The following is a 25,632-nucleotide window of genomic DNA, read 5'->3' as shown; positions in this document are numbered from 1 at the left end:
AGGAGGAGGGAATGCCCGACACACAGTTGTATCAGTACAGCACCTATGAACAGGTTGCGCTGGGAGGGCACCAGGTGAGATTTGGGCACATTTATCGAAAAGCCCAATCTGTACAACAATTGAGTTGTGCATTGCAGATGATGGCGCACCTTCTCTGGAGATTCCGCTTTGATCAGCCAATCGTCCAGATAAGGGAATACTGGAATCCCTGCCCTTCTGAGATGGGCAGCCACCACCGCCATCACCTTGGTGAAGACTCGAGGCGCAGTACTAAGACCAAACGGAAGGACCGCAAACTGGAAATGTTGCGAACCCACCGTGAAACGGAGATACTTCCTGTGCGACTTCAGGATGGGGGTGTGGAAATAAGCATCCTGCAAGTCGATCGACACCATCCAATCTTCTTCCAGCAGCGCCTGAAGAACCTGCACAAGGGTGAGCATCTTGAACTTCTCCTGTTTCAGATACAAGTTCAAGATCCTGAGGTCCAAGATTGGACGAAGTCTGCCATCCTTCTTGGGTATCAGGAAATACCAGGAGTAGCATCCCTGACCCCTTTCCTGCTCCGAAACCACCTCCATCGCGCCTTTTCTCAGCAACGCCAGGACTTCCTCCTGCAGGAGAAGCAGGTGGTCCTCCGATCAAAAACCTTGACAAGGAGGGTAGTTCGGAGGGAATTCCCGAAAGGGAAGAGCATACGCATTCGCCACGAGATTGAGAACCCAAAGGTCCGATGTGACCGATTCCCAATCCCGCAGAAAATAGGTAAGCCGACCCCTCACAGGACCCGCATGATCCGGAATGGCGGATCTAGGGCTGCTTTGCTGATGTTGGAGTGGGGTGGGAAGAGGAAGAGGAGGAGGAGGAGGAGGAAGCTTGACGTCCTTGAGGACAAGCTTTCTGTCTACCCCTGTAAGATTTGTACAGCGGATTTTGCTGTTGCAGCTGTTTGTAGGCACGAAAGGAGGACCTTCTGAATCCCCTATACCTTTTGCCTACATTCCCCCAGGATTGCAAACTCAAGGATCTGGCCGCAGCTCTGCTGTCCTTGAACCTCTCCAACGCAGCATCAGCCTTTTTTCCAAAAAGGCCCGAACCATCATAGGGTAGATCCATTAAGGCCGCCTGCACATCTCCTGAAAATTCAGAGGACTTCAACCAAGCCGCTCTTCTGGTGACAACCGAACTGATGTAATCACGCCGACGTGGGCCTATTATGGTGTCGGTGACGTCAGCGGAGCCACGCGCGATGCCGTGCTTCTGTGACGTCGTTCCACGTCGGCGTGAAGCTACAAAAAGAATTTCCCAATGTTGCTGACGCAAGGGGATATTCACAAGGTGAGGAATCCACTGGCAGATGTATCCATCAGAAGTGCCTGTATAGGCGAATGGTGGAGGAGGGACTGCAGCCACTGAATCAGTTGAGAGGAAAGTGGGAGATGGACCTGGGCAAAGATATTCCTGAAACTACTTGGGCTAAAATAGTGGAAAGGGTGTGGAAGGGCATGCGGAATCCTAGATTCCAACTGATCCATTTCTATATTGTCCACAGGGCGTACCTAACCCCAGCTCAGATGAATAAATATTTTAAAGTGGATTCAGCATGTTGCCCTAGGTTTCACCTGAATCCAGCAGTCTTCCAACATATGATGTGGAGTTCTCCGCAGCTTGGAGCATACTGGGAGGGGGTGGTTGAAGTCCTGTGCGGGGTGACTGATAGGCAGATAGAGCCCGACATAGGGGCATGCATACTGCACTGGTTTCCTCATACAGCGCGAACTAAGATCACGAGCAAATTCATTGATCTGGGGTTATTATCAGATAAACGAGAACTAACCAGGCAGTGAAAATCTAAGCAGGGCCCTAGCATGGAGGGATGGAGGGCGGAGTTTATGACCTGGGCGGCCAGTGAGAGTATGGTCAGGTTCCAACAGGCCAGAAGAACGAACAACGAAAAAGCAATGGAAACGGCGCAAGCATGGGAAGCCTTCGTGGTACTACTGAAATTGCCAGAGCTGGACTCAGATACTGACTCTTTGGAGGCTCCCCAGGAAATTGTTGGAGCGCGCAGAGAATTGATAGGCTCAAGTTAGCTGTGGGGGATTGGCAGGGAGGTCGGGGATGATATGAGTCAGAGCGCACCCCACATAAAACAGGAGACCTGCACACCCTAGCACAACGATGATGATCGATAATCCTTGTTTTGATTACTTGGAGCACCCCGGTGGAAAGGGTTTAGGGTATGGGGTTGGGAGTGGCAAATAAATACGGGGGCACCAAGCTAGGATTCTAATATGCTGTGTGATGTTGCTGCTCATATGGGTTGATATGGAAACTGAAGGAAGGCAAGCAGGTTGGGAAGTTTCATGTGATAATTATTAGGAGGCAAATACGAGCTCAACCGGGGAAGATGAATATTCATGCAATTCATTAAGTAATGTGCCCCTATCGATTATGTGCCTTATATGTGGGGGGTTTTGTGTGTGTTGAAAAGCAATACAAATATTTTTTTTAAATCACATCTTCGAAAATACTGCCCAAAGAAATCTTTCCTCAGATGATGCCACTCGTAATTTACTCCAAGAATTTGCCTCCTGCGTCTCTAAACTCAGTAACACCCTTACTGGTGCACTCAGACTCAAAGATTCCCACCCTGTTTCTAGGTTCTTATTATAATACATGACTTTTTCAACAAATATTAGCCCAATCTTACTTATCTCATACTGTTTTTAAACTTTCATCATTTAGCGCCCAAAAACTTTTGATGAATGAGCGCTCTATAAAATCTAGAGCATAGTATAACAAGAGAATGCATATAACTAACATGCACAAGAGATCTGAATACGAACCAGAAGTGATGAATGTATAAATAAATGTTGCACTTTTAGATCATGATACATACCTTTCCTACCTACTGTAAGGAAATGGAAATATTAATAGTGCATCCAACTGACGTTTTGTGGGATAGGGATTTGTGCTACACGTCCATATGAATCCAACAGACCCTTAACCCACCAACCACCCCTTCCCCACCGTCACCCTCACAACTACCCTATAAAGTTTAAATTGACATAGGGTCTAGTACTGGAAGAAACACATTGATTAAACTACACTGGAAGGGAAGTTATGACCAAGGATCCAGAGTAAAGTGAAGATTCTTGGTGGCAGAGTACCACATGCATCAATGTGCAATTGCGCCATAGCTTCACCTGTTCCAGGCTGAGAAGTATGTCAGCAGGGCTCAAATTCTGTATTGCCACCAAGCGAACGTACATCACTAGTGCCTCAAGATACTTATTCAACATTAAGCACAAAAGAAAATATAGAGTTGTGCTTTTCTAAACATTGAACAGATAGCATTGCCATTTCACGTACAGATTCCTTGTGACTAGTTCAGATAAAATTATATAAATGTGTTTTATCCTCCTACCTGGGAGTGTTTGCTGTGCAGAAACCATCGTAAGGAGTTTTTTGTGTTCTTCCATAAGTCTTTGCAGCTGCTCCAGTTGCTGCCTTTTCAGTTGTTCTTGTTTCTGCTGCTGCAAATCTTTTAGCTTTTAAAAAGAAAAAACATATTGCAGTTTACAAATAGCTGCATTTCTTCAGTAATGCCGCTGCGTGTTTCCAACAAAGTAAGTGTTAGATTAAATCAGTAACATTTGTAATAGTATCTTAATTGCAGAATGCCTGGCTCCAATTTTAGATGAGCAGAAAGGACCAGAACAATCACTCAAACAAGAGTTAAACTACACTACATATTTTAAACCAAAACACATACCCAGTTGTATGCCACCATGCCTCAGCTTCGACCACATTTAAGCCCTCTGCTTACATGGGATCTCCCAAACCAACTGGGACAAGGAAACAAAGCCTTCCTCCAACTACTGGGCCTCTAGCTTACAAGGTTGTTTCAGAAGGCAATACAGGGGTGTCTATCTACGCAGACAACATACTGTGGTGCCTGGAAGAGCTGATAACATCCCTTCCAGTAGTTTTGTCTGTATTCCGTGCCTTTTGAATGCTACGCGAGCAACAAAATTAACTAGGACAAATCTATTGTGTTCAAAATGGGCAGTTGGCCCTCTCCAACAGTAACCCCATCCTGGAAGTAGTGGTCTCGACAGAGGGTTTCCAATACCTGGGTATCGAAATTTCACAATGCTCAGTCCAGTTTCTGGAGCAGAACCTGGAGGTGGTCTACTGGAGGTTCCGAGAGGATGCGGACCGCTGGAGAGGTCTTGCCTCCTTCAATCATGGGCACGGACATCCTTTTTAAAATGATCACATTGCCTACATTTTTATAGGTACTACAAAATTCCCCCTGGCCAGTGCCGGAGAATTTCTTCAACAGGGTTGAGGTGACCATGCCCTCCCTTCTGTTGGATGGTGGTGCCCCTCTGCATTGCGTTCCGTACCCTATACAGATCTGTGTATAACTTTGGCATTGCACTACCTAACCTCAGAACATACTACTGGACTGCCAAGCTAAAGGCGGTAAATGAATGGAACCTCGCAACATTCGCTTGACGTCCCCTCTGCTAGGACTAACAAAGGCCTCTCTTGAGGTCTGGGACAAAGAAACAACTTATGTAGGTTGAAAAGGCTAGCAATCTCAAGGGACTCTCTTGTCGTTGGGGGATCACTGAAATAATATCGACCTCAAAAATATCGAGTTGCCATAATATCGTTGACAAAATATCGATGGACAAAATATCGACTGGCTATCTTTAAACAGGTAAGTACAAAAATATCGACTCTAAAATATCGAGTTACAAAAATATAGACTGTAAAAAATATCGGTTTTTTTAAATGTCTTTAAATTAAGTTAAAACTAATGTAGTAATAAATATATTTATTATAAACTTACTTAAAATTATTAAAATAATGTTAGATTAATAAATATTTATTTTAAAATTAAAAAAATATATAAAAAAACATATATATTTATATAAAAAAAATTATTAAATAAACATATATAATAATTTTACCGTAGCATAGCAAAATAGTTAACATTTATTATAACAACTGTAGTGAATTCTACAATAGCTAAAGCGTTGGATAGCGTTGGGGTAAAATTTACTATTCCCACTCCAGTGGGTGCAACAGTAGGGAAAGCGTTGGATAGCGTAGGGGTAAAATTTACTATTCCCACTCCAGTGGGTGCAACAGTAGGGAAAGCGCTGGATAGCGTAGGGGTAAAATTTACTATTCCCACTCCAGTGGGTGCAACAGTAGGGAAAGCGCTGGATAGCGTAGGGGTAAAAATTACTATTCCCACTCCAGTGGGTGCAACAGTAGGGAAAGCGTTGGATAGCGTAGGGGTTAAAATTACTATTCCCACTCCAGTGGGTGCTACAGTAGGGAAAGCGTTGGATAGCGTATGGGTTAAAATTACTATTCCCACTCCAGTGGGTGCAACAGTAGGGAAAGCGCTGGATAGCGTAGGGGTAAAAATTACTATTCCCACTCCAGTGGGTGCAACAGTAGGGAAAGCGTTGGATAGCGTAGGGGTTACAATTACTATTCCCACTCCAGAGGGTGCTAAAGTAGGGAAAGCGTTGGATAGCGTAGGGGTTAAAATTACTATTCCCACTCCAGTGGGTGCAACATTAGGGAAAATGTTGGATAGCGTAGGGGTTAAAATTACTATTCCCACTCCAGTGGGTGCTACAGTAGGGAAAGCATTGGATAGCGTAGGGGTTAAAATTACTATTCCCACTCCAGTGGGTGCAACAGTAGGGAAAACGTTGGATAGCGTAGGGGTTAAAATTACTATTTCCACTCCAGTGAGTACAACAGTATAAAAAGGCAAAATTTCATAATTAATTATAATTTATAGAAAAATTAGTACCAAGTAAATTTATTTTCCTATACCAATTACTTTTATTTACAAATTAATTTTATTTTCATGGACAATTATTAATTAATTAAACAATTTAATGAATTTACTTAATTAATTAATTATTTATTGATTTACTTCCCACCCTATTCCCCTATAAACCCACAACCCACTACTGAAACTAATTTACTATTAATTAATTATTTATCAATTAATCAATTAATATTAATTACCAATTATTTTTTATTTAATTACCAATTATTAATTATTTGACAATTATTAATAATAATTACATAATTAATTAATTCTATTTAAATTACTTCCCACCCTATTCCCCTATAAACCCACTACCCGCTACAGATTTATATTACACAATTATTAAAAAGTAGTAAAAACGTACCTTATTTTCCATTTTCTTTTGTCTATATTCTATCTAGTCGATATTATGTCTAGTCTATATTTTTGATTCGATATTTTTGCTATTAATATCGATATAACTCGATATTTTTGTAGTCAATATTATGTCTGGTCGATATTTTTTACTCGATATTATGTCCTGTCTATATTTTGGATTCGATATTATGTCTGTTTACCGTCGTTGGGTAGTCAATTGCGAGAGCTACGAAAGCTGCCCAGGATGAAACCCTCGGGTTCATAGGAACCTCGACCCTCTGAATAAGGAGGGAGAGTATGAAATCATTTCGTGACCTACAGGAGAAGTTCGATCTACAAATTTCTTAATTTTTCTTTTTTAAATACCTACAGGTTCATCACACTCTACTCAGAGGGGTTGGCATGGGGAGTTAGAAGACTGTAGCCCAGTAAAGAGCAGGATACTTTTGGAATGGATGACATCGAAAGCCATTTAATTCACATGCTGCACATACGAAAAATAGCCCTGACAATCTCCGACCCCTCAGAAACAAGTGGGAGGCTGACCATAGCTCAATGGAAGACATGGACTGGCAGGCTGTCCTGATGCACCCCAGGGAGCTGGTGATGAAAACAAACCTGTGGCTTATACAACTGAAGGTTCTACACAGGGTCTACTATAATAGACAATTGCTATTTAAGATGTGCAGGGCACAGATCCCCTAACTGTTTGTGATGTGGGGAAGAGGATGGTTTCTTTCAGTACACAATTAGAGAAAGTCCACATATACAATCATACTAGAAGACAGTAACCCCAAAGTTGACCTCCGTTTGGGGGTACAGATCCCACACAGCCCTCCACTTCCTTATACTGGGTATCCCCAATGATGTGGATCTCCCCAGGAAGCAGCTTCTTTTGAAATGTTGATGGAAGGGGCATCCCACATACAGTACATTTATGGAGGACCTTAGGTTTTGCCCTGGCAAAGGGAGATGTTGCCAAAGGGTGGAGCAGTTCAACCCTCCACCCCACATTGAATCAATGAGTCACTGGTAAAATGTACTGCCTGGAGTTGAAGATGTTGGTTTATAGTGCACGGGGTTACCCCCCAAAAAATTAATGGAGTATGGAACCGATGGTAAGAACATGAAGTCCTGTACAGAGACCCAAATCATCCGGCGGAGCAGAGATGGCCCCCTGGGGACTGGAACCCCTCTGTAATATCAGAAGCGAGGCATAAAAATGAATGGCGGGGGAAAAACAAGGGAGGGAAACCTTTGATCAGATCCGCAAGTCTTTTCACTGTTAACTGGGGTTTCTTGATACTCTACCCAAGTGCGCATCTGTATTTATGTGTGACATGCTGATTGTACAAGTCATGGTGGAGAGTTCCTATTTGGCGTTGACACAACAAAGGCAATAAAGAGGACTGTGAAAATGCTTTGATTCAGCCATGCTTAGCCATTCCTAAAAACCTGGCTGACAGTAGAGATACAGGGAAATGTCTAATGCATTACAAGCATGTTAGGCTAGCGGGAGGACAGTGCCTCACCAGTGCTCTCCCAGTCCAAAGTACTTGTGATCATATAAAGTGATCTTCTCCATAAAAGGCTCAACCAGTCACAGAAGAGAAAGCAGACCTGGGGGTAGTAACCATTATTGATAACATTTAACAGGCCCTTTGGAACCTAAAACAAACCAGCATTGGCAAAGCCAATAGGTCTTGCCTGTGACCATCATGGACTTTGCCATAGTTTCCCCTATACCTCAAAATGTCCCATATCCATGCAACGCAGCAGCCCACAAGAAATGATTTTTCAAAAAACAAAGTAAAATCCTTCCAAGATAACCATTGTATCACACATGCATCCACGCCAGCCATCCTGGAAGACTTTTTCTTACATTTTTCCTAAAGTAAAAGAAAATGTATTCTAAGATGGCCACTGCGTATGTGCGCGCACTCCCAGGTAGACACCTTGGAATAGGATCAAACACTTTATAATTGAGTGCCCACCAATGCACCATTTATTTATTTATTTATTTTGCAAATTTATAGAGCGCTCTAATACCCGGAGGTGTCCTGGCGCTGGAGGATAGACTGGTGTGGGGGAGCGAGCTTACTGGGTGAAGAGCCATGTTTTTAGACCTCTTCTAAAGGCCATCAGATTCTGGGTTTGTCTGAGCGCAAGAGGAAGTTTGTTCCATGCCTCGGCCGCCCCAAGAGAGAAGCTCCTGCCTCCCCAGCGGACTTTTTTAATTCTGGGGACCGCAACCAGGGCCAGTTGCCCTGATCTCAGTGTTCTTGTTGGTTTATGCCAGCGGAATAGAGACTTCAAGTGCCTGGGACCTGAGTCGTGGAGGGCCTTGAAGACCAAGCATACTGCCTTGAAAGTGATTCTTTTACGAATGGGCAGCCAGTGTAACTTAACCAGTTCCTGAGATACTGAGGCAGATTTGGGAGTGTCAGTGATTAGACGAGCGGCTGCATTTTGCAGAAGTTGGAGTTTATTAAGTACGCTCTGCTGGGCGTTTAACATCAGGCTGTTGCAATAATCTAGGCGTGAGAGCACTAGACCAGTGACTATAGTTTTCCTGTGTTTCTTTTCCAGATAAGGTAGAATTTTTCTGATGGTCTTGAGTATAAAATGAAGGGAGGAGGAGAGGGCGCTCACCTGGGATTTGAAATTCAGGGTGGTGTCCACCAGTATACCAAGATTTTTCACTTTGTCTACTGGTTCTGGGAGAGGTCCCATTTCGTCTGGCCACCATCTTGGGGACCAGAAGTTGTCCCTGTTGCCAAAGAGCAGGACCTCGGTCTTCGAGGAGTTCAGCTTAAGGCAGCTTTGTGCCATCCAGCGGCCAACTTCAAGCATGCAGTTTTTGAATCTATCGGCCGTATTTTCTGTTTCGCCGGGAAGGAGGGACACCACAATCTGTGTGTCGTCGGCGTAAGCCGTTAGTTGAAAGTCGAATGAACGGATTACCGGGGCGAGGGTGGACACGTACACATTAAAAAGAGTTGGGCTTAACGAAGACCCCTGAGGGACTCCACAGGGGAGTACAAAGGAGCGAGATTCGTAACTGCCCAACGCCACTGTCTGGGATCTATCAGCTAGGAAGGCTTGTAAGATCTTTAAAGCCTTTCCCTGAATTCCACAGGCCCTCAACCGGTCCACCAATAACTTATGGTGGACCGTATCGAAGGCCGCAGAGAGATCCAATAGGATCAAGGCTGCTCCGCCCCCTGCATCCATTACCTGCCTGATGTCTTCCATGGATTTAATTAGGGCGGATTCCGTGCTGTGTCCCTCTCGAAAGCCGTGTTGGGAGGAGTCCAGTACTTCCGCTGATTTTAGGAAGGCGCTAAGTTGTGTGTTCAAGTGGCCTTCTATTATTTTGGCAGGAAGGGGGAGTCTGGCGATCGGGCGATAATTGTTCATCTCCGTGATTTCAAGAATGGGTTTTTTTAGCAGGGGTAAGATGGAGGCTTGTTTCCACCTTGAGGGATAATCCCCTGTCTCCAACATCTGATTGAAGAGGGGGGTGAGACCCCTGGCAATTGCATCTGGTGCGAGTTTGGATATTGATGTAGGGCAGGGGTCATGAGGGGAGCCTGATTTAATTTTTAGTAAGCGACTTCTCACTTCTTTTTCCGTGATTTGGGGGAAATGTTGAAGCGTGGTTTCAGGTTTAACGAGGTCGGGGGCCTCCCTCGATGAGGAAGTCGTCGCTGTTCTGTCTAGGGGGAGAAAAATGTTCTCTACCTTTTCGCGAAAGAAGGTTGCCAAACTTTCGCAAAGAGAAAGGCTTGCTGGTATTTCAATGGGTTTGGGGTTTGCTAAGGAGGCAACCGTGAGAAAGAGTTCTTTGGGGGTATTGGTCGCGTCTTCTATCTGTCTTGTGAGAAAGGTTTTTTTCGCTTGTAGGATGATTTCCTTGTAGCGTCTTTGTTCCGCGTTAAGCGCTTTTTTGTCTGATTCCCTATAGTGCGTACGCCAGATTTTTTCAAGTTTTTTGCACCTTATTTTGTGTTCCCTGATTTGGTCAGTGAACCACGGGGCAGCGGGCTTGGCCCGGCTGGAGTGGATAGTTTTGGGGGGGCTAAGCGTAGGCAAGCCTGGTCCAGCCAGGTAGTGTAAGACTTGGCTGCCTCCTCCACGTTGTTCGGAAGAGGAGGCAAGGTGATGTTCAGTGTGTTCTCTAGGGCGTCCCCAGTGATGTTTTTCCATTTTCTCACTATTTTCGGGGTGTTTCTCTTGTTATCTGATTTTTCATGGGTGGTGAAAGGAATAGAAAAGTGGATTGCTGAGTGGTCGGACCAGAAAACTGGTAGAACCGAAGAGACTTTCAAATTGGACTGATTGGAAAAGATCCCATCTAGGGTGTGTCCTGCTCTATGAGTCGGATCGGATACAAGTTGCAGCATGTCGATCCCAGCCAGTAGGTCAATTAGTTCTTGGGTATCGGGAGATGTCTTACATTCCAGATGGAAATTAAAATCACCCAGAATGGTGAATCTTTGGGAACAGGCAGCTGTTTCTAATAGTTTGCTCAAGGCAGCTAGAAATCTAGTTTTCTCGCCCGGGGGCCTGTAAACCAGGCAGCCTGTGAAGGACTGATGATTAGAGAGGGTAAAGTTGAACAATAGAGATTCGTCTAAGTCAGAGGGGCCGGGTTGAAAGGAACCTCTGATGTCTTTGTGATGTATGATGGCTAGTCCACCCCCTCTCCTCTTGTCCCTATTTTGGGTATAACAGATAAAGTTCTGAGGGGTGGCTTTTACTATATCAGGACCTGATGCTGCATCAGTCCAGGCTTCCGTGACGAATGCAATTTTTATGCCTTCCTCCTGAATGTACTCAGCCACTTCTGAGCTGTGCTTAACTAGGGATCTCGTATTGAGGAGGAGGCATTTAGCCAGGGGGTCGGTAGCTGTTGAGCAGGTGTTTTGGTCTCTTAGTTGTACAATAGATAACCACAGGGGTTTGAACAATCGTGACGAGCACTTGGGGCAGTGGGAAGATGTAGGAAGGAATGTGGTTCCGGGTTCCCAAATTTTGCAATCCTTATTAGGATGTGCGAGGTTTAAGGCTAGGAGCGTGTCTCTGTTGTAGACAAGCCTGGGTAAGTGATAGGGAGTGGGTGAGACAGGGGGACTGGCCCTGGGCGCGGGGCCGGCGCGGACGGGCGCAGACGGGCTTGCCTTTGGCGAGCCTTCGGCGCGCCGCCGGCGCGCCCGCTGCGCTCGTCCGCTGCGCTTCCTCGTGATGGCATCAGTTGAAACCTGGGAGGTGGAGGGGGTGCATATGCTTCATTAAAGGGGGATGGGGGACACATATGCTAAATACAGATAGGTAGGTGTAATAATAACAGATGTCTCACAGTACTCAACTTGTCAGGGTAGAAAGTCTACAGAAAGAATACTTGATCAGAGACAGGTGCAACCACAGTATACACCCCTGAAACATATAATGGTAATGGTGGTATTATTCCAAAGAAAAACAAACCACTATATCCTAAATCAACATAATGGAGTACTCCAACAATGTTTAAATAAGACGGAGGACAAATAACCAAAAACAGTCAGTCCACATGTCCACGGTCATGTGAAACATTTTCGTCGTCTTTATTGTGTTTACACGCTTTTCCAACCAAGTACATGCTCGTTAGCCCACACATGTTTCGTCCCCAATTGGACTTTTTAAAAGGCATGCTGCTACAAATTGTATTTCTTATTCCTGTAACAATAATACATGTAGTAAGACAATATAGGTGACAGAGTACGGGTTACTTCTAGGTGATCTTTTCTGTTGGCTGTTCAACTGTTATATTATTCTTAATAACAAATGTAGTTGTCCTCATCTGTTTATCATTAATATTTTCAAGCTCACATTAAGTGGTGTAGTTTCAGTTATAGGTGATACCGGCATAGAAAGCCCTGATAAGCCCTGTCCTGTGAATCACAAAAGAACAGGACACATTACATTGAAGAAAGGGCAAAGATCTGCATTCTTAGTTAACTAAAAATCAATGTAAATCCCATTACACAAAGACTGACTATGAGCGATCCGCCCTTCGAAACAACTAAAACTTTGACAGAATTTATTGCCCCAACAAATGAGGACATTAGAAATATATTGGAAACTTCTACTTTGGGTTCCCCATATGATCCTTACCCGCCAAACATAGCTAAATTGGCAGGAGAAGTTATCGCATTTAAACTAACTCTTATTTATCAAGCCATGTGCAAAACGGACATCTTACCAAACATTTGAAAGAAAGCAGAATTGATCCCGCTTCTAAAAAAAAGCCTCACTTGACCATAATGACCCAACCAATTACCGTCTTCCGCTACCAGCTAAAATAGCTGAAAATGTTTTGAATGACCAGCTGGTAACCTTAATTGAGTCCAACAATCGCCTAGATACCACCCAATTTGGTTTCCGGAAAGGCCAGAGCACGGAGACAGCTCTGCTCAAGACAACCAAAGAGATCAGGCACGTCTTGGATCAAGGAAAAGGGGCAGCCCTTATCCTGCTTGATCTCTCGACTGCTGTCAACACCATCAGTCATAAATTACTACTAGGTCGGTTACCAAACTGTGAGGTCACAGTCCTGGCTTGGAACTTGTTAAAATCTTACTTAGCGGATCGAGAGCAAGTAGTAAAATTGGAGAATTTTGCCGCTCATCCTTTTTCCCTTCTTTGTGGAGACCCGCAGGGATCCTCATTGAGGCCTACCAGTTTTAATATTTTATGTTTCCCCTTTAGCTAACTTGATAAGCAGTTTTGGATTCTCCTTACATCCTAGGTTGATGACACTTAAATTGTTGTTTCCTTAGAAAAAACATTATGCTAGCATGGGCTTAGATTCCATGGCTGCATGCCGACTGTCCATGATTGGATGGACTGTAACTGGTTTAAATTAAACGCAGGAAAACAGAAGTCCTACTTTTTGGACCCTAATAGTCTTTTTGGGGCCCATCAGCCTGGCCAGCTATCATGGGTCCTATCCCTTCTCCAGTGGAAAAGGCTCACATCTTGGGAGTGATTATTGATAATAAACTTAATTTCACAGATCAGGTAAATAAGCTCACTTCATCCACTTTTAATACCCTCAGAATAATTAAAAAGACTGCCAAATTGCAAAAGACAGTAATCACCTCTTTAATCCTATCTAAAATAGACTATTGTAACAGTCTGCTTCTGACCATTCACAAGTACAATATTAACAAACTTCAGGTCCTGCAAAATGCTGCAGCTAAACTTTTGTTAAACATTTCCACATTTTGCTCAGTGTCTCAAGGTATAAATAAATTGCAATGGCTTCCCATTAAACAAAGAACCACCTTTAAGATGTTATGTCTAGTCTATAAAGTATTTCATGATCTCGGTCTGGACTCTCTGAAACATAGCTTTAAATAGTATCTTCCTGTCAGAAATCTTCGTTCAGCGAATGCTAAATTAGCAGTACTTACAAGATTCAATCAAGCTCGGTGGGGTGGCATGAGCATTGTGCTGGAAGCATCCAAAGCATGGAACACACTGCCTCTTTACATAAATATAGCCCCCAGCCTCCTTGCCTTTAGAAAAGCTGTAAAGGCCTAGTTGTTCAGGCCTTGGTCATTTTACGGTCCCTCAACACTTTTAGCTGGAACTGAACAGCACTTAGAAACCTCTGTGCAGTAATGCACTCTACAAATCCTAACATAACATAACATAACATAACTAATTAACTACAACCATGTGCATGGTATCTTGTGTAAGACTTACTTGCAAAAAAAAGACCAGCTTCATATTTCTGATGGGTGAACTCTGCTTACCTCTGATCACTGGGCTACCTCCTTTTAGGCTCCACCCTACCCGAAGAGGTTTGGGTATGTCAGTCCAGTATTGTCACTGTACAGCACTGATTTTTCTACCCTAATGTATACTTTATCACTAGCTACCCTGTTTAGTTTGCCTCACTTGTTTTACCGACTTGCACCTCTACCACTTTTCTACTTTTGAAATATCAGTTTTAACTTTGAGAGCGTTAGTGATACCCTGAGGTGGGTGCAGTAGTGAAAGATCTTATGTTCTCACATATCCTTCTTTGTGTCTCAGTGTTGAAAACCTTTAATAACGAGCACTGAAAAAGTTAATAGGTCTCGCCTTTGGAGTCGATTAGCTTTGCAAATGGTTTTAGCCCAAGAGGAGATGCCTTTTCCCCTGCATCCAAAAGGGGTGTCTCCCTCTGTGAATATTTTAGTCTGACATGATGGAGAACCCCCAATTCCCTGAATGTAGCAAGTGTGCGCGAGAAAGTGTCTAGAAACAAGGGATGGGGTATCCCAGTTTGTCGCCCTCACACCCCCAGCACGGTAAATATGTAGCCTCAAGGAATTATCGGTGCCTCTCGGGACCCGTTCTCAGACATTATCCACTTGACTGCAAGTCCCCAGGTATCCCACCCTCCCTCACACCCCCCACACCCACCACACCCACCCCTCGGTCCATTTCACTATCCATAGGAGTTTAATTCATTACAGCCACAGATAGGGCCTTGTCGGCTAATGGCTGCGATCCCCTTCATTCAGTGGGTCCTTCTTACTCAACTTCTAGGGCAAGGGGACACTTGCAATTGAATGTATTAACAATATGGCTCGTTATCGAAATGTATCTTACAAATCTTAACAAAAATGGTTCGGGCTTTCTTTGAAGAATACAAAAAAGTGTTACAGTTCCTAAAAGGTTTGATGATTGCCTACTGGCTCCCATGTCCTGCATGGCACCCTTGTGCTGCTCCTAATCCGTGCCACTGCGACCATTTTATGGCAATTTTGTGTCAGATTTAGCTTTACATCCTCTTTTCAGGTGCAGAAAGGTTTCTTTGTGACAAAGTGTGCTCCAGTTTCACACTGAGGCCAACAGCATGCATGGTCATTAAAAAAAAGAAAAAAACCTTCACAAAGAAAATGGGCTTTATGGCAGAATGCTGGGAAGGGGAAGAAATCACATTCCCAGCATCATGTGCCATGTGTGATAGCCCAAGAAGCAATAACATCTAATTGATTGGGATGTTGTCTAGTTCCAATACACTGAGCAGTGGACATTGTGGGGGGTCTATAGAGTGAAAGTGCCCATCTGATTGCAAGCTGCCATTGAAACGTACAACACCTGCAAGGAAGATGTGCCAATTACCTCCAAAAGGATGCCCTCGTTTCAGCACCTCGTGGTGGTGCGAGTTTTGGTGATTTGAGATAACTATAACAGGTTGATTTCAGTGGTTTTGTTTCTTTAAAGTAGTATGTTTTAACTGACATTTTCACCTCACTATAACGTTTCTTTAACCTTTGTTTTTTCCAGTGAATACACACACACACACACACACACACACACAGATGCCTACTCCCCCTCCTCCCCCCTCTACCCCCCCCCCACCCCCCGGAATGTTCAATTAAAAAGTGCGCCTTTGATTCTAGTTGTGCATGGAAAGTTTCGGGGCGATCTGTCAAGCGGGGGTCAAGAAAAAAGAGTTTGGGAGGGTATAAAAAAAAAAAGCACTTTCCATGTTAATTCCCATAGGGATGTAAGACTCGACTACAGCCCGACCCGGACAGTCCCCGTGCTGCTATCTGATTTGCTGCCAACACCTCAATGAGGAAGTGGTGGCTGCCATCTTGGGACTCGACCTCAGCCGAGTCCCCTAAAAAAAAAAAAAAAAAAAAAAAAAAGAAGGAAAGAAAGGGGACAGGGTAGGAACCCAGACCCCTTAGCCCGGGTTCTAGGGGCCCTTAGGAACCCTGCCAGGACAAAAAAGCTTTCTTAAAAAAAAATTGCTGCGATATCGCGATAGAGTCGCAAATTGGCATTAAAAATAAACACAGTCTCCCGCGCTTGTTCATAATATCGCCCCCGAGTGTGCCAAGTCCTGGGGTTTATTGAGCCCCAGGGACCAGCACCTCCTCTGGGCTTAATTTTAAAAATGGAGTGGGGTCGCGCGGATCCCTCTCCTGGGGCTGATTGAAGCCACAGGTACACCCACCTCCGTGGGGCAAAATAAAAATAGTTTCAAAGAATCTGCGCAGACCCCCGGCCGCTGGAGACATCACCTCCCAGGGGTCTACATAATAAATAAAAGTCAGAGGGGGGGATATACGGCCCGAGGATCCTCATCTCTCGCCCCCTGCTAATTAAAGAAGGGGGGCCACATGGCCCACCTCCTGGATCCATTAAAGGCCGTGAAGATCACCACCCCCCAGGTCCGGCTCCCTATGTCCGAGGTGCCCACCCCCAGTAAACAGCTGTCTGCTTTCACTTGAAGGGGGCTGTGCAAACACTAACTGTGCTTCCAGCAAGCAGGAACTATCAAACTGCTTTCGCTTGCTGAGAATAGAGTTTTCATCTGTTTCCCTGCCCACTGTCAGGCGGGAGGAAAACAGATGAAAAAACAGATGAAAGATTGGCCCAACATTGAGGGAACTGCTTATTTAGCAGCTCCCTATGTGCAGGAGCAATGCCAGCTCCAGTACGTGACAGTGAGCTGGCAGGAGCATTGAGGCTCCCCCGGTCCCCATCATAACACACTAGGGTGCCCTGACTAGCTCCAAGCACCCAGGTACACATGGCCGGGCCCCGGAGGATGGGGTCCCCAGGGCTAAAATGGGCCCAGGGAGGGCAGCTGCACAATCCCCCACCCCCACTGAAATTTAGCCTGGAGAGAGCCCACCACTTGTTTAAACAACAAAGGAGGGGGGGCGTGGCCAAGATGGCGGACTGACCGGACGTCTCCTCGAGTGGCTCTCCGCCTTAGCCCCCTTTAGTGCCCTTTCTGTAGCTGAACTGCCCCCTCCAAGCACCTTCGGCCTGTGCGGCTCCTGCGGGGCCCCTCACGGTTGTGCCGGTGTGTCCAGGCGCTGCTGTCCACGGGCTTTCCCGAGCTGCGGGTGAGGCACCCGGCCCGCGAGACGAGTAATGGTGGCCGTGTCCGTCCAGTGATTGCAGTTGGGCCTCTCTTCGGTGGCGGCCCGAGCCTCGGCGCGGACTAGAACTGCCCGCGGTGTCTGCCGACGGGCCAGGCAGTGGAGGCTACGCCGGACGGTGAGCGAAGGCTGCGGCTGGCTGTGCGGCGCCGGAGGTGAGGAGAGCCGGGCTGGCCGGGAGGAGCGGTAGGAAAGGCCCCGGCTCGGGCCTACGCGGGTGCTCCTGGACCCCAGGAGGAAAGGAGGCAGCGGCCCGGGAGAGCGGAAGGGGCACCAGTCGCCATAAAGAGCCCGGAAGGCCCACCACAGGTGATGTGGGCCGTGTGGGACGAGCAGGGACAACCCGACAATGGCTGGCACACAGTCGGCCGCCGCCTATCCCCGAAAAAGCACCCGGAACCTGAAGCCCACATCATATCGAAGGAGCGAGCGACGACCATCCTAGAGGTGGCCAAGGAAACAGCAACTTCTGAGTGATTTTGTCCTTCGGATGAGGGGGGACTTCTTCGCATATTTGTATTTGCAGGGGGGGGGGGGCGGGGGGGCCACGGAGGCCACCAGGAGACAGTGCTCCTATTAGTGATAACACCACAGCCCTGTGTTGTTTTGACAGGTCTGGGACTATGGACTCACATGGTTGGGGAGTTGGGGAGTTGGGGAGCGGGCGGGGCAGTGGGGCTGGGCCTTGGGGATGGGGTATCATGGGGGTTGGGGGGTGGGCAGTTCCGGGTCCGTGGCGGAGAGTGCAAGTGAGTGTTGTGCGGGAGGATGAGATGTGCGTTGGCTGGGTCGCTCCGGCTCCCAGCGGCGGGGTTTTAGAGGGGACAGGGCTACTGTGTGATCATGCCTACTACTGAACTGCGCCTGCTCACCTTAAATGTTCGGGGCCTAAACAACCCGGTAAAGAGGCGAGCGGTCCTTTCTTTCCTGCAGAGCTCGAGGGCTGACATCTGTCTCCTTCAGGAAACACACCTCTTGGCCAAAGACTGCTTCAGGATGAAATCACGTAACTTACCACTCCAATACTTCTCCTCAGGACCCAACAAGACCGCAGGGGTGGCGGTACTGGTGGCTCAGCACTTCAGGGGGAGGGTTGGGAAGAAGGTGGCGGAGATTCGAGGCAGATTGCTCTCCTATAGCTTCTCCCTAGGGGGTTCCTCCTTTACGGTTAGCTCAGTTTATGCACCTAATGAAGGCCAGGAGAAGGTCTTCCATCAGACACTCACTGAGGCAGAGGCTGCACCAGATAGGCATGTCCTGATTGGGGGGGGGACCTGAACCTGGTGTTTGATACTCAATTAGATAGGTCGGGCCAACGCTCTACGCAGGCGGGGGCCCTTTCACAGTAGGGGTTGGCTAGAATGGAAGAGGTGGGGCTGGTGGACCTCTGGCGAAGCTTTCACCCAGGAACCCGAGATTTTTCCTACTACTCCCATGCCCATAAAACTTATGCAAGATTAGACTATTTTCTATGCTCTACATCACTTAAAGCGCTTGCGACTGAGATAGACTTTGGAGCCGCGGAGCTTTCTGACCATGCACCGCTGTCGGTGGTGTTCTCCTTTCCCCCGGTGCCTAGACCCGCGCGCTGCTGGAGATTGCGCGACACCTTACTACATCGTAAAGACAACGTGGAGAGAATCACTGGGGCCATAAAAGATTTCTATCACACAATAACACCGCAGATACATCTCTGGCCACGCGTTGGGCTGCGCTCAAGGCGGTCCTGCGCGGGGAATTTATAGCAATCTCGGCGGCTGAAAACTCAGAGAGGGCGCACAAATGCGAGGAACTAGCGGTGCGGACGAGGGAGCTGGAACAAATGCACCAGAGGACGGGAGCGCCCCGGGTGTGGAGGCAGCTCTGTCAGGTCCGACAACAATTGGCCACCTTAGACCAAGACAGGGCTGAGTTCGCGGCACTAAGGACGCGGCACTTGTTTTATACTGGGGGTGATAGGTGTGGGCGTCTGTTGGGTCGTGCCCTCCGAGAGACTCAGCAGCAGCGTATGGTGCAGGAGATAACCACGCGGGATGGGAGCTGTGTCACAGGTGACGGAGACATTGCGAAGGCTTTCAGTGATTTCTACACCTCCCTTTACTCGGGTGCGATGCTCGACCACGCAGCTGGCGAGACCTTTCTGATGTCAGTTCCCCTCCCAACCCTGTCGAGGGATCAGGCGGAGCACCTAGACAGGAGTATCTGCCCCGAAGAAGTGATTTCGGCGATCTCTCGTCTTAAACTCGCCAAGGCGCCGGGTCCTGATGGATTCACAGCTATCTTCTATAAAAACCTTTTGCCCCCAGGTCGCACTGTTGTTGACGGCTTTATTCAATTCCTTTGCGGAGCCCGGAGCGATTCCGCGGGACCTGCTGGACGCCACCATCTCGGTCATCCCTAAGCCGGGAAAAGACCGTGCACAATGTGGGTCATACCGCCCCATATCGCTCCTTAACATCGACCTTAAAATTTACACTGGCATCCTAGATGCTCGGTTGGTTCCGTTCATGCAGGGGCTGATAGACCCAGACCAAGCCGGTTTTATCCCAGAGCGACAAACGGTTGATCATACAAAAAGAGCCTTACACCTGATAGAAAGGCAACACGCACTAGTGGGGAATATATGTTGCTCGGCATTGACACCGAAAAAGCCTTTGACCGGGTCCACTGGCCATACCTAGAGAGTGTCTTGATCAAAGCTGGTCTGGGAGAGACCTTCCGGTCTTGGGTCCTCAATTGCTACACCTTCTTCACAGCAATGGCGGGGGTAAATGGATATTCGTCTCCGCGCTTTCCCGGGGAACGCGGCAGGGGTGTCCGCTGTCGCCCCTGCTGTTCGCTCTGTATATGGAGCCTTTGGCGCAGGCTCTGAGACTAGACTCGAGGATACAAGGGATTAAGTTTGGCTCATTCGTTCACACAGCGAGTCTTTACGCGGATGATGTCCTCCTGTCACTAGGCTCCCCCAGAACATCTTTGCCGGCATGTTTGGAGATTCTGGATTCCTTTGCGAGAGCTGCAGGGTTCAAGGTCAATATGTCAAAATCGGAGGCGCTGGACCTCTCCCTGGAGGGACAGACGCGAGCCTACCTGCGAGCCGACCTGCAGAACAGATTCCCCTTTCGGTGGGCTTCAGAGGCTATCTCGTATTTGGGGATCCAGCTGGCAGACACTCTTTCTGGCACGGTTCGTATTAATTACGCTAAACTGCGCCAGACGCTACGGACGGAACTCGGCTGGTGGAGGCATCTCCCCCTATCATGGCTTGGCTGCGTTGCCGCTGTTAAAATGCCCATCTTGCCGCAGATTTTATATGTCTTCCGAGCTGTCCCCCAGCGCCCCCTGGCGGGGTGAATTAAGCAGACACAATCGGAAATCGCCCAATTCATTTGGAATGGCAAACGTCCAAGGATGAAGCTACGGTTGGCCATGCTGCTGCCGGAACAGGGGGGCCTGGGCCTCCCGGACCTTCGACTCTACTATCAGGCGGTGTAGCTTAGGACCTTGGTGGAATGGAGCAGATGTAAATGTAAATGTGTTGTATTTGTATAGCGCGAACAGTAACCCGTAAGCATCCCGGCGCTTGTACTCCTACCACAAGGGAACCCCTCCTGGCTTTTCCTTGTGAGGTGTCCACTCCTGGGCATCCCATGGTGAAACCAGGCATCCCTTGTGTATCGGGGGCCGTTGTGGAGACTAAGCAAGCTATTGCCCAGAGTTGCAGCGTGGGGCCCATGCTTAGATTCAGCACTGAGGCGAGAATATCCAGTCAGAGGAATTTAAGCCCGATCCCGCCGAGGCGGGAATCGAACCCTGGTCCCTGGCCAGCGCTCTGCATCAAGGTCTGCCGCTCTAACCATTGAGCCACACTTCTCCACTGGGAGTCAGTAAAACACTGGCTCTTCCAGGATCAGGCTGTGGCGGGCAGACCCCTACAGGAAGTTCCCTTCCTCCGCAAGACGCATCGCCCTCCTAACCTGTACGCTTCTTTCATCACACGGGTGCCCATGGAGGTATGGGACCAGACTAGTCTGAGACATGAGCTGACCACATTTCCCTCCCCGCTTACGCCGCTAGTAGACAACCCGGAGTTCGGGCCGTGTTGCGATGCTCAAGCCTTCGCCAGGTCGCGACCGGCGGGATGCAGAGTGCTGTACCACTTATACACGACAGAAGGGATAGCCCCCTTCAAGCATTTGCGACGGGAACATGGCCTGCCGGAGACAGAGAGGCTCCACTATTTACAAGTGCGACACTGGGCGCTTCATGCTCAAGTGCGGACGGAGGCGGACAGGAAGCTTAGCCCCTACAAATACTGGCTGCTCTCACGGACGTCGGACAAACGACTCATCTCGGATCTATATCACATGCTGTTGCTGCGGGAAAGCACGGGTCTACAATCCAAGCAGGGTCCGTTGGGAGCGGGAGCTGGGTCGGGAGCTTTCCAACAAAGAATGGGAGGACATTTACTACCGTGCACGACACTCGGCGTACCACATGGGGCTGACAGATACCTTTACCAAATTGGCGACCTACTGGTATTATACACCAGAGAGATTACACGAAATGGACCACACCAAGGATGCCACCTGTTGGCGGGGTTGTGGTGAAAGGGGTACATTGGTACACCTTCTATGGGACTGCGCCCGGATCCAGGATTACTGGAAGTTGGTTTTGGATGAGGTAGACACGGAGATCCCAAGGTTCCCTGCCTATGTTCTGTTGGGTCTTCCGAATGCCCTGACTTACCCGTTGAAATCACGCAGGGGGAGGTTGATAGCTATAGCCTTGGGCTCTGCAGTTCAGAATGTTCTCTCCTTCTGGCGTACAACACACATCCCACCTTTCAGGGCTGGTTGTTTCGACTTTGGGCAGTACTTGGCATGGAAACGTTATCCTTAATCAAAGCAGGGGAAGGTTCTAGATACGCTTAACTGTGGCAGCCGTTCCTTGCTTTGTTGGCCACAGAATTCAGGGAAGTGACATTTCCTCGGTACTCGCGTCTGCTACGTCTTTCACAGACTCATCACTGAAAGGCTTTGGTATGATTGGTTGTTTGCGTGCTGGCGATCACGGACCTGGAACCGGGGAGGGGGGCGGGCAGTTGAGGGACGGGATGGAGGGTGGGCGTGGGGGGAGGGGAGGAGGGATTGTTGGTTTTTTCCCTTTGTGCAGCCGACTTGCCTTTATAATCACTTTGGACAAGAGAGAGCATCGCGGGGCTTGGGTACCGCTTACCTACAACCGTCTTGGGTTTTCCATGCCTCCTCCATTGTTTGGTATGTTCATGATCAACAATGCTTCTCTGTCTGTATTTGAGCTGCCTTTTTCAATAAAAAGATTTAATACTAAACAACAAAGGATCCTAACTGCTTGTGCTTGGGGAAGGCAAAGCAAATGCATTCCTCTCGTATTCCATGTTGAAAAACAATCTGAAAACCTTAATGGGGATGACTGCATCATTGATCTATTGCAGTGCAATCTGATCTGGGGTGACTGCGACAAGTGATTTCTTTTTCGTCATGCCCTAGTGAGAGCAGAGTCCATGGTTCTCCCTTTTAAATATCTTAGTATGCAAATGCCCAAAATCCATAGCACCACTCACAGACCCACTCACAGGCATACACATGCTCTCACACACCCGCCCACTCACAGACCCACTCACAGACACACATAGGCACTCAGACCCACTCACACAGGTTCTCACACACCCACTCACAGCCGCACACACCCAATCTCAAAAGTGACAGGATACAGTTAGGGTTAAAACATTTTAAAAAACATAGAAATTCACTGAGAAACCCAATAGGTTAGAAAGAAATTCTAGTTAGTAAAGAGAACTTTAAAAAAACTTCTAAATTCACTGAAAAAACCCAAAGGTTACAGGGACGTTATAGTTGGGCTCAGATTTCACTCGCACAAAACCACTGAAATTTAGCAGTTATAGTTACGTGAGTTAACTATAACGTACGCCCCCGCAAAGCACTGGACCTCACATATTAAATCACTCATAAAATGGTCAGTTACATCACTGATGACATCCCAAATGACATTGTCCACAGAACCATATCCACATCCACTCAACTACTTCAATACCCACTGACAACCCCATTCAATGACTCACACACACCCACTCACTCACAGACACTAACACAGCCAAATCACCCACCCATAGAGCCACTCACACAAGCATTCACTCACCCATGGAGCCACTCAGAGGCACTCACTAGTACAGCCACAAACACAACCACTTACTCACACTAGCACTCACTCACCAATACAGCTACTCACACAGCCACAAAATTACCCATTCAGCTACTCACACATCCATTCACTAATCCAGTTACTCACTTACATACTCATTCAAACATCCATACAAGCGGTTACACACCAATTCCCTCACCCATACAACCAGTCACAGACACTTACTGTACAAAACAACCACTCACACATGCTCACTTTTTTTTTAAAACTTTGTCATTTTCATAACATACAAAATTGCTCTTACAATGCACTTACTGGATGCGCATATGTGCGGTACATTTGTATACATTGTGCCTATGCGCTTAACACTAGTCTCAAATTTACCATATACATCCCTACCTGATATTTCCAAATTTGCTTATTTAGTATAGGTTCCTTTTTTATTTCTGCTATGTCGGGGGGGTCTCCCCTCCTCCTCCTCGCCCCCTCAATCAGTTATGTGTCACACATCCACATGTGTTGTTGATGTATCACCCTGTTCTTGAAACTGGGGGTATTGGGTGTTAGCCCTTTCCAGGAGATACTGTAGCAGCAGTTGACAGATGTCTCGTGGCCTGGATGTTATCAATTGCAAGTCGGCATATAGGTCACTACTTGTGTTACAGTGAATCAAACTGTTGAGCCATGCCTTCTGTGTAGGAGTGTGTCTACTTCCCCAGTGAATTGCTATCTCCCGTTCGGAAGAAGGAGAGCAATCGCTGCGTAACGCCGTATGGTTTTAGGGATTTCGTATACATAGCCCTTTAGTGCCACTTCTAGTGTTAGTGTGATGGTTCTGTGGACCATTTGCAATAGAGCCGTAAAGATCTCCCCCTAGTAATGTTTGCTCTTAGTACAGATCCATGTCACATGTGTAAAATCTGCGTCCGGTAAGTTGTATTTGGGACATGTTGGGGTCTGCATTGGGTCTATCTTGTACAGTTAGTCCGGTGTAGCTTGTGTTTATGATTAAGGGATATATATATTTGGTCTGCTCACAACAGTAGTTCCACTGGGAGACTGGGATTTGCATATGGTTGAAATGCTTCCCATAGTGGTTAACAGGACAACACCGACCCCTTTATTCAGCTCAAAGTACTCTACTATAGCAGTGCACAGCTCAGACTTGAATACCCAGTCTCTCAATGCCAACCCCGGAAACCTCCATGGACGTTCAACTCCGCCTGCTATGGGTATGCAGAGTTTAAGGAGAACTGGTGAGTGGTAAAAGAGCGTACTCGGGAGGTGGCGTGTTTTGCCATGTTGTGACATTAAGCGAGAACAGCTAATAATCCAATCATTATTGTGTCAAGGGAGCTGTGTAGTGTGTAGGATGCATCTACTGGATGGCTGTTCCTCCACATATCCACTAAAATATATGCGTCACAGAGCTCTGCCAGCGCAATTCATGCCCGTAGCTTAGGGTCCGGGGTCTTGGCCATGCTATTTCGTTGAGGATCTAGGACCAGGTTGAAGTCACCCCCCATGCATATATCATCATCATCAAAGCTTTATTTCGATATGCAAGATATCATAAAAGCAAATACAAAGTATAAAAACCACAATTCATAAAAACTACATTTTACAAAGTAGGTTACAATAAAAACATTCATAATACAATAAATAGTTTAAAAGGCATATTAAACATTGGCAGCTTTGTGAACATTAAAAGTTTAGCTCAAACTAAGATCATCTCATAGCCTTTAATCTGATCAGCCAAGCCCAGCTCAGAAATTTGGCAACCCCACACACTAAGCTTGTATTAGTGTCAGCCTTGAGTATTCTAAGTGTGGAGGAATGACCCCTGGTTCCAAGCAATAAACACACGGGTTTGAGCCATTTCGGTCTTGGTTTTACATAAGCTGGGCATGCAAAGAAAACGTGGGCGATACTTTCAGTGACACCTTTGCAAATTGGGCAGTCAGGTGAGGTTTGGTACGGGGGCTTCCACTTACAGGTATAATCATGGAGGGGAAGGTTTCCCAACCTGAACTGAATAAATAGGGATCTGTCTCTTGGTTTCTTGATAAAATCCAAGTAAAGCTCCAAGCGAGGCTTAGATTTATGCTGTTTAAACGCTTCAGTCAACCTTCCTTGGGCTGGGTCCCTTAGGTCTTGCTCATCAACCCAATTCCAGTAAACTCGCTTAGTTTCGGCCTTGGATAGAGGAACTCCAAGCTCCCAATCAGTTGGCAAGCCAGTTTCATGTAGAAG

At 47.0% G+C, this 25,632-nt stretch overlaps 1 protein-coding gene across 2 annotated transcripts in view; it reads right to left on the bottom strand.

Annotated features, from left to right (window-relative positions):
- The window catches only part of CPAP (centrosome assembly and centriole elongation protein), a 354,772-nt gene that overhangs the window by 270,964 nt on the left and 58,176 nt on the right, over window positions 1-25,632 (bottom strand). For both annotated transcript variants that reach the window (XM_086935221.1, XM_086935222.1), the window contains one exon: window positions 3,431-3,554. In XM_086935221.1, the coding sequence (XP_086791347.1) occupies window positions 3,431-3,554 (124 nt within the window). The remainder of the gene's footprint in view (window positions 1-3,430; window positions 3,555-25,632) is intronic.

This window comes from Lissotriton vulgaris, chromosome 8 (assembly GCF_964263255.1).
Source record: "Lissotriton vulgaris chromosome 8, aLisVul1.2, whole genome shotgun sequence".
Lineage (NCBI taxonomy): Eukaryota > Metazoa > Chordata > Amphibia > Caudata > Salamandridae > Lissotriton > Lissotriton vulgaris.
The sequence above is the reverse complement of the archived record's forward strand: the minus strand, read 5'-3'. Positions and strand labels throughout refer to the sequence as shown.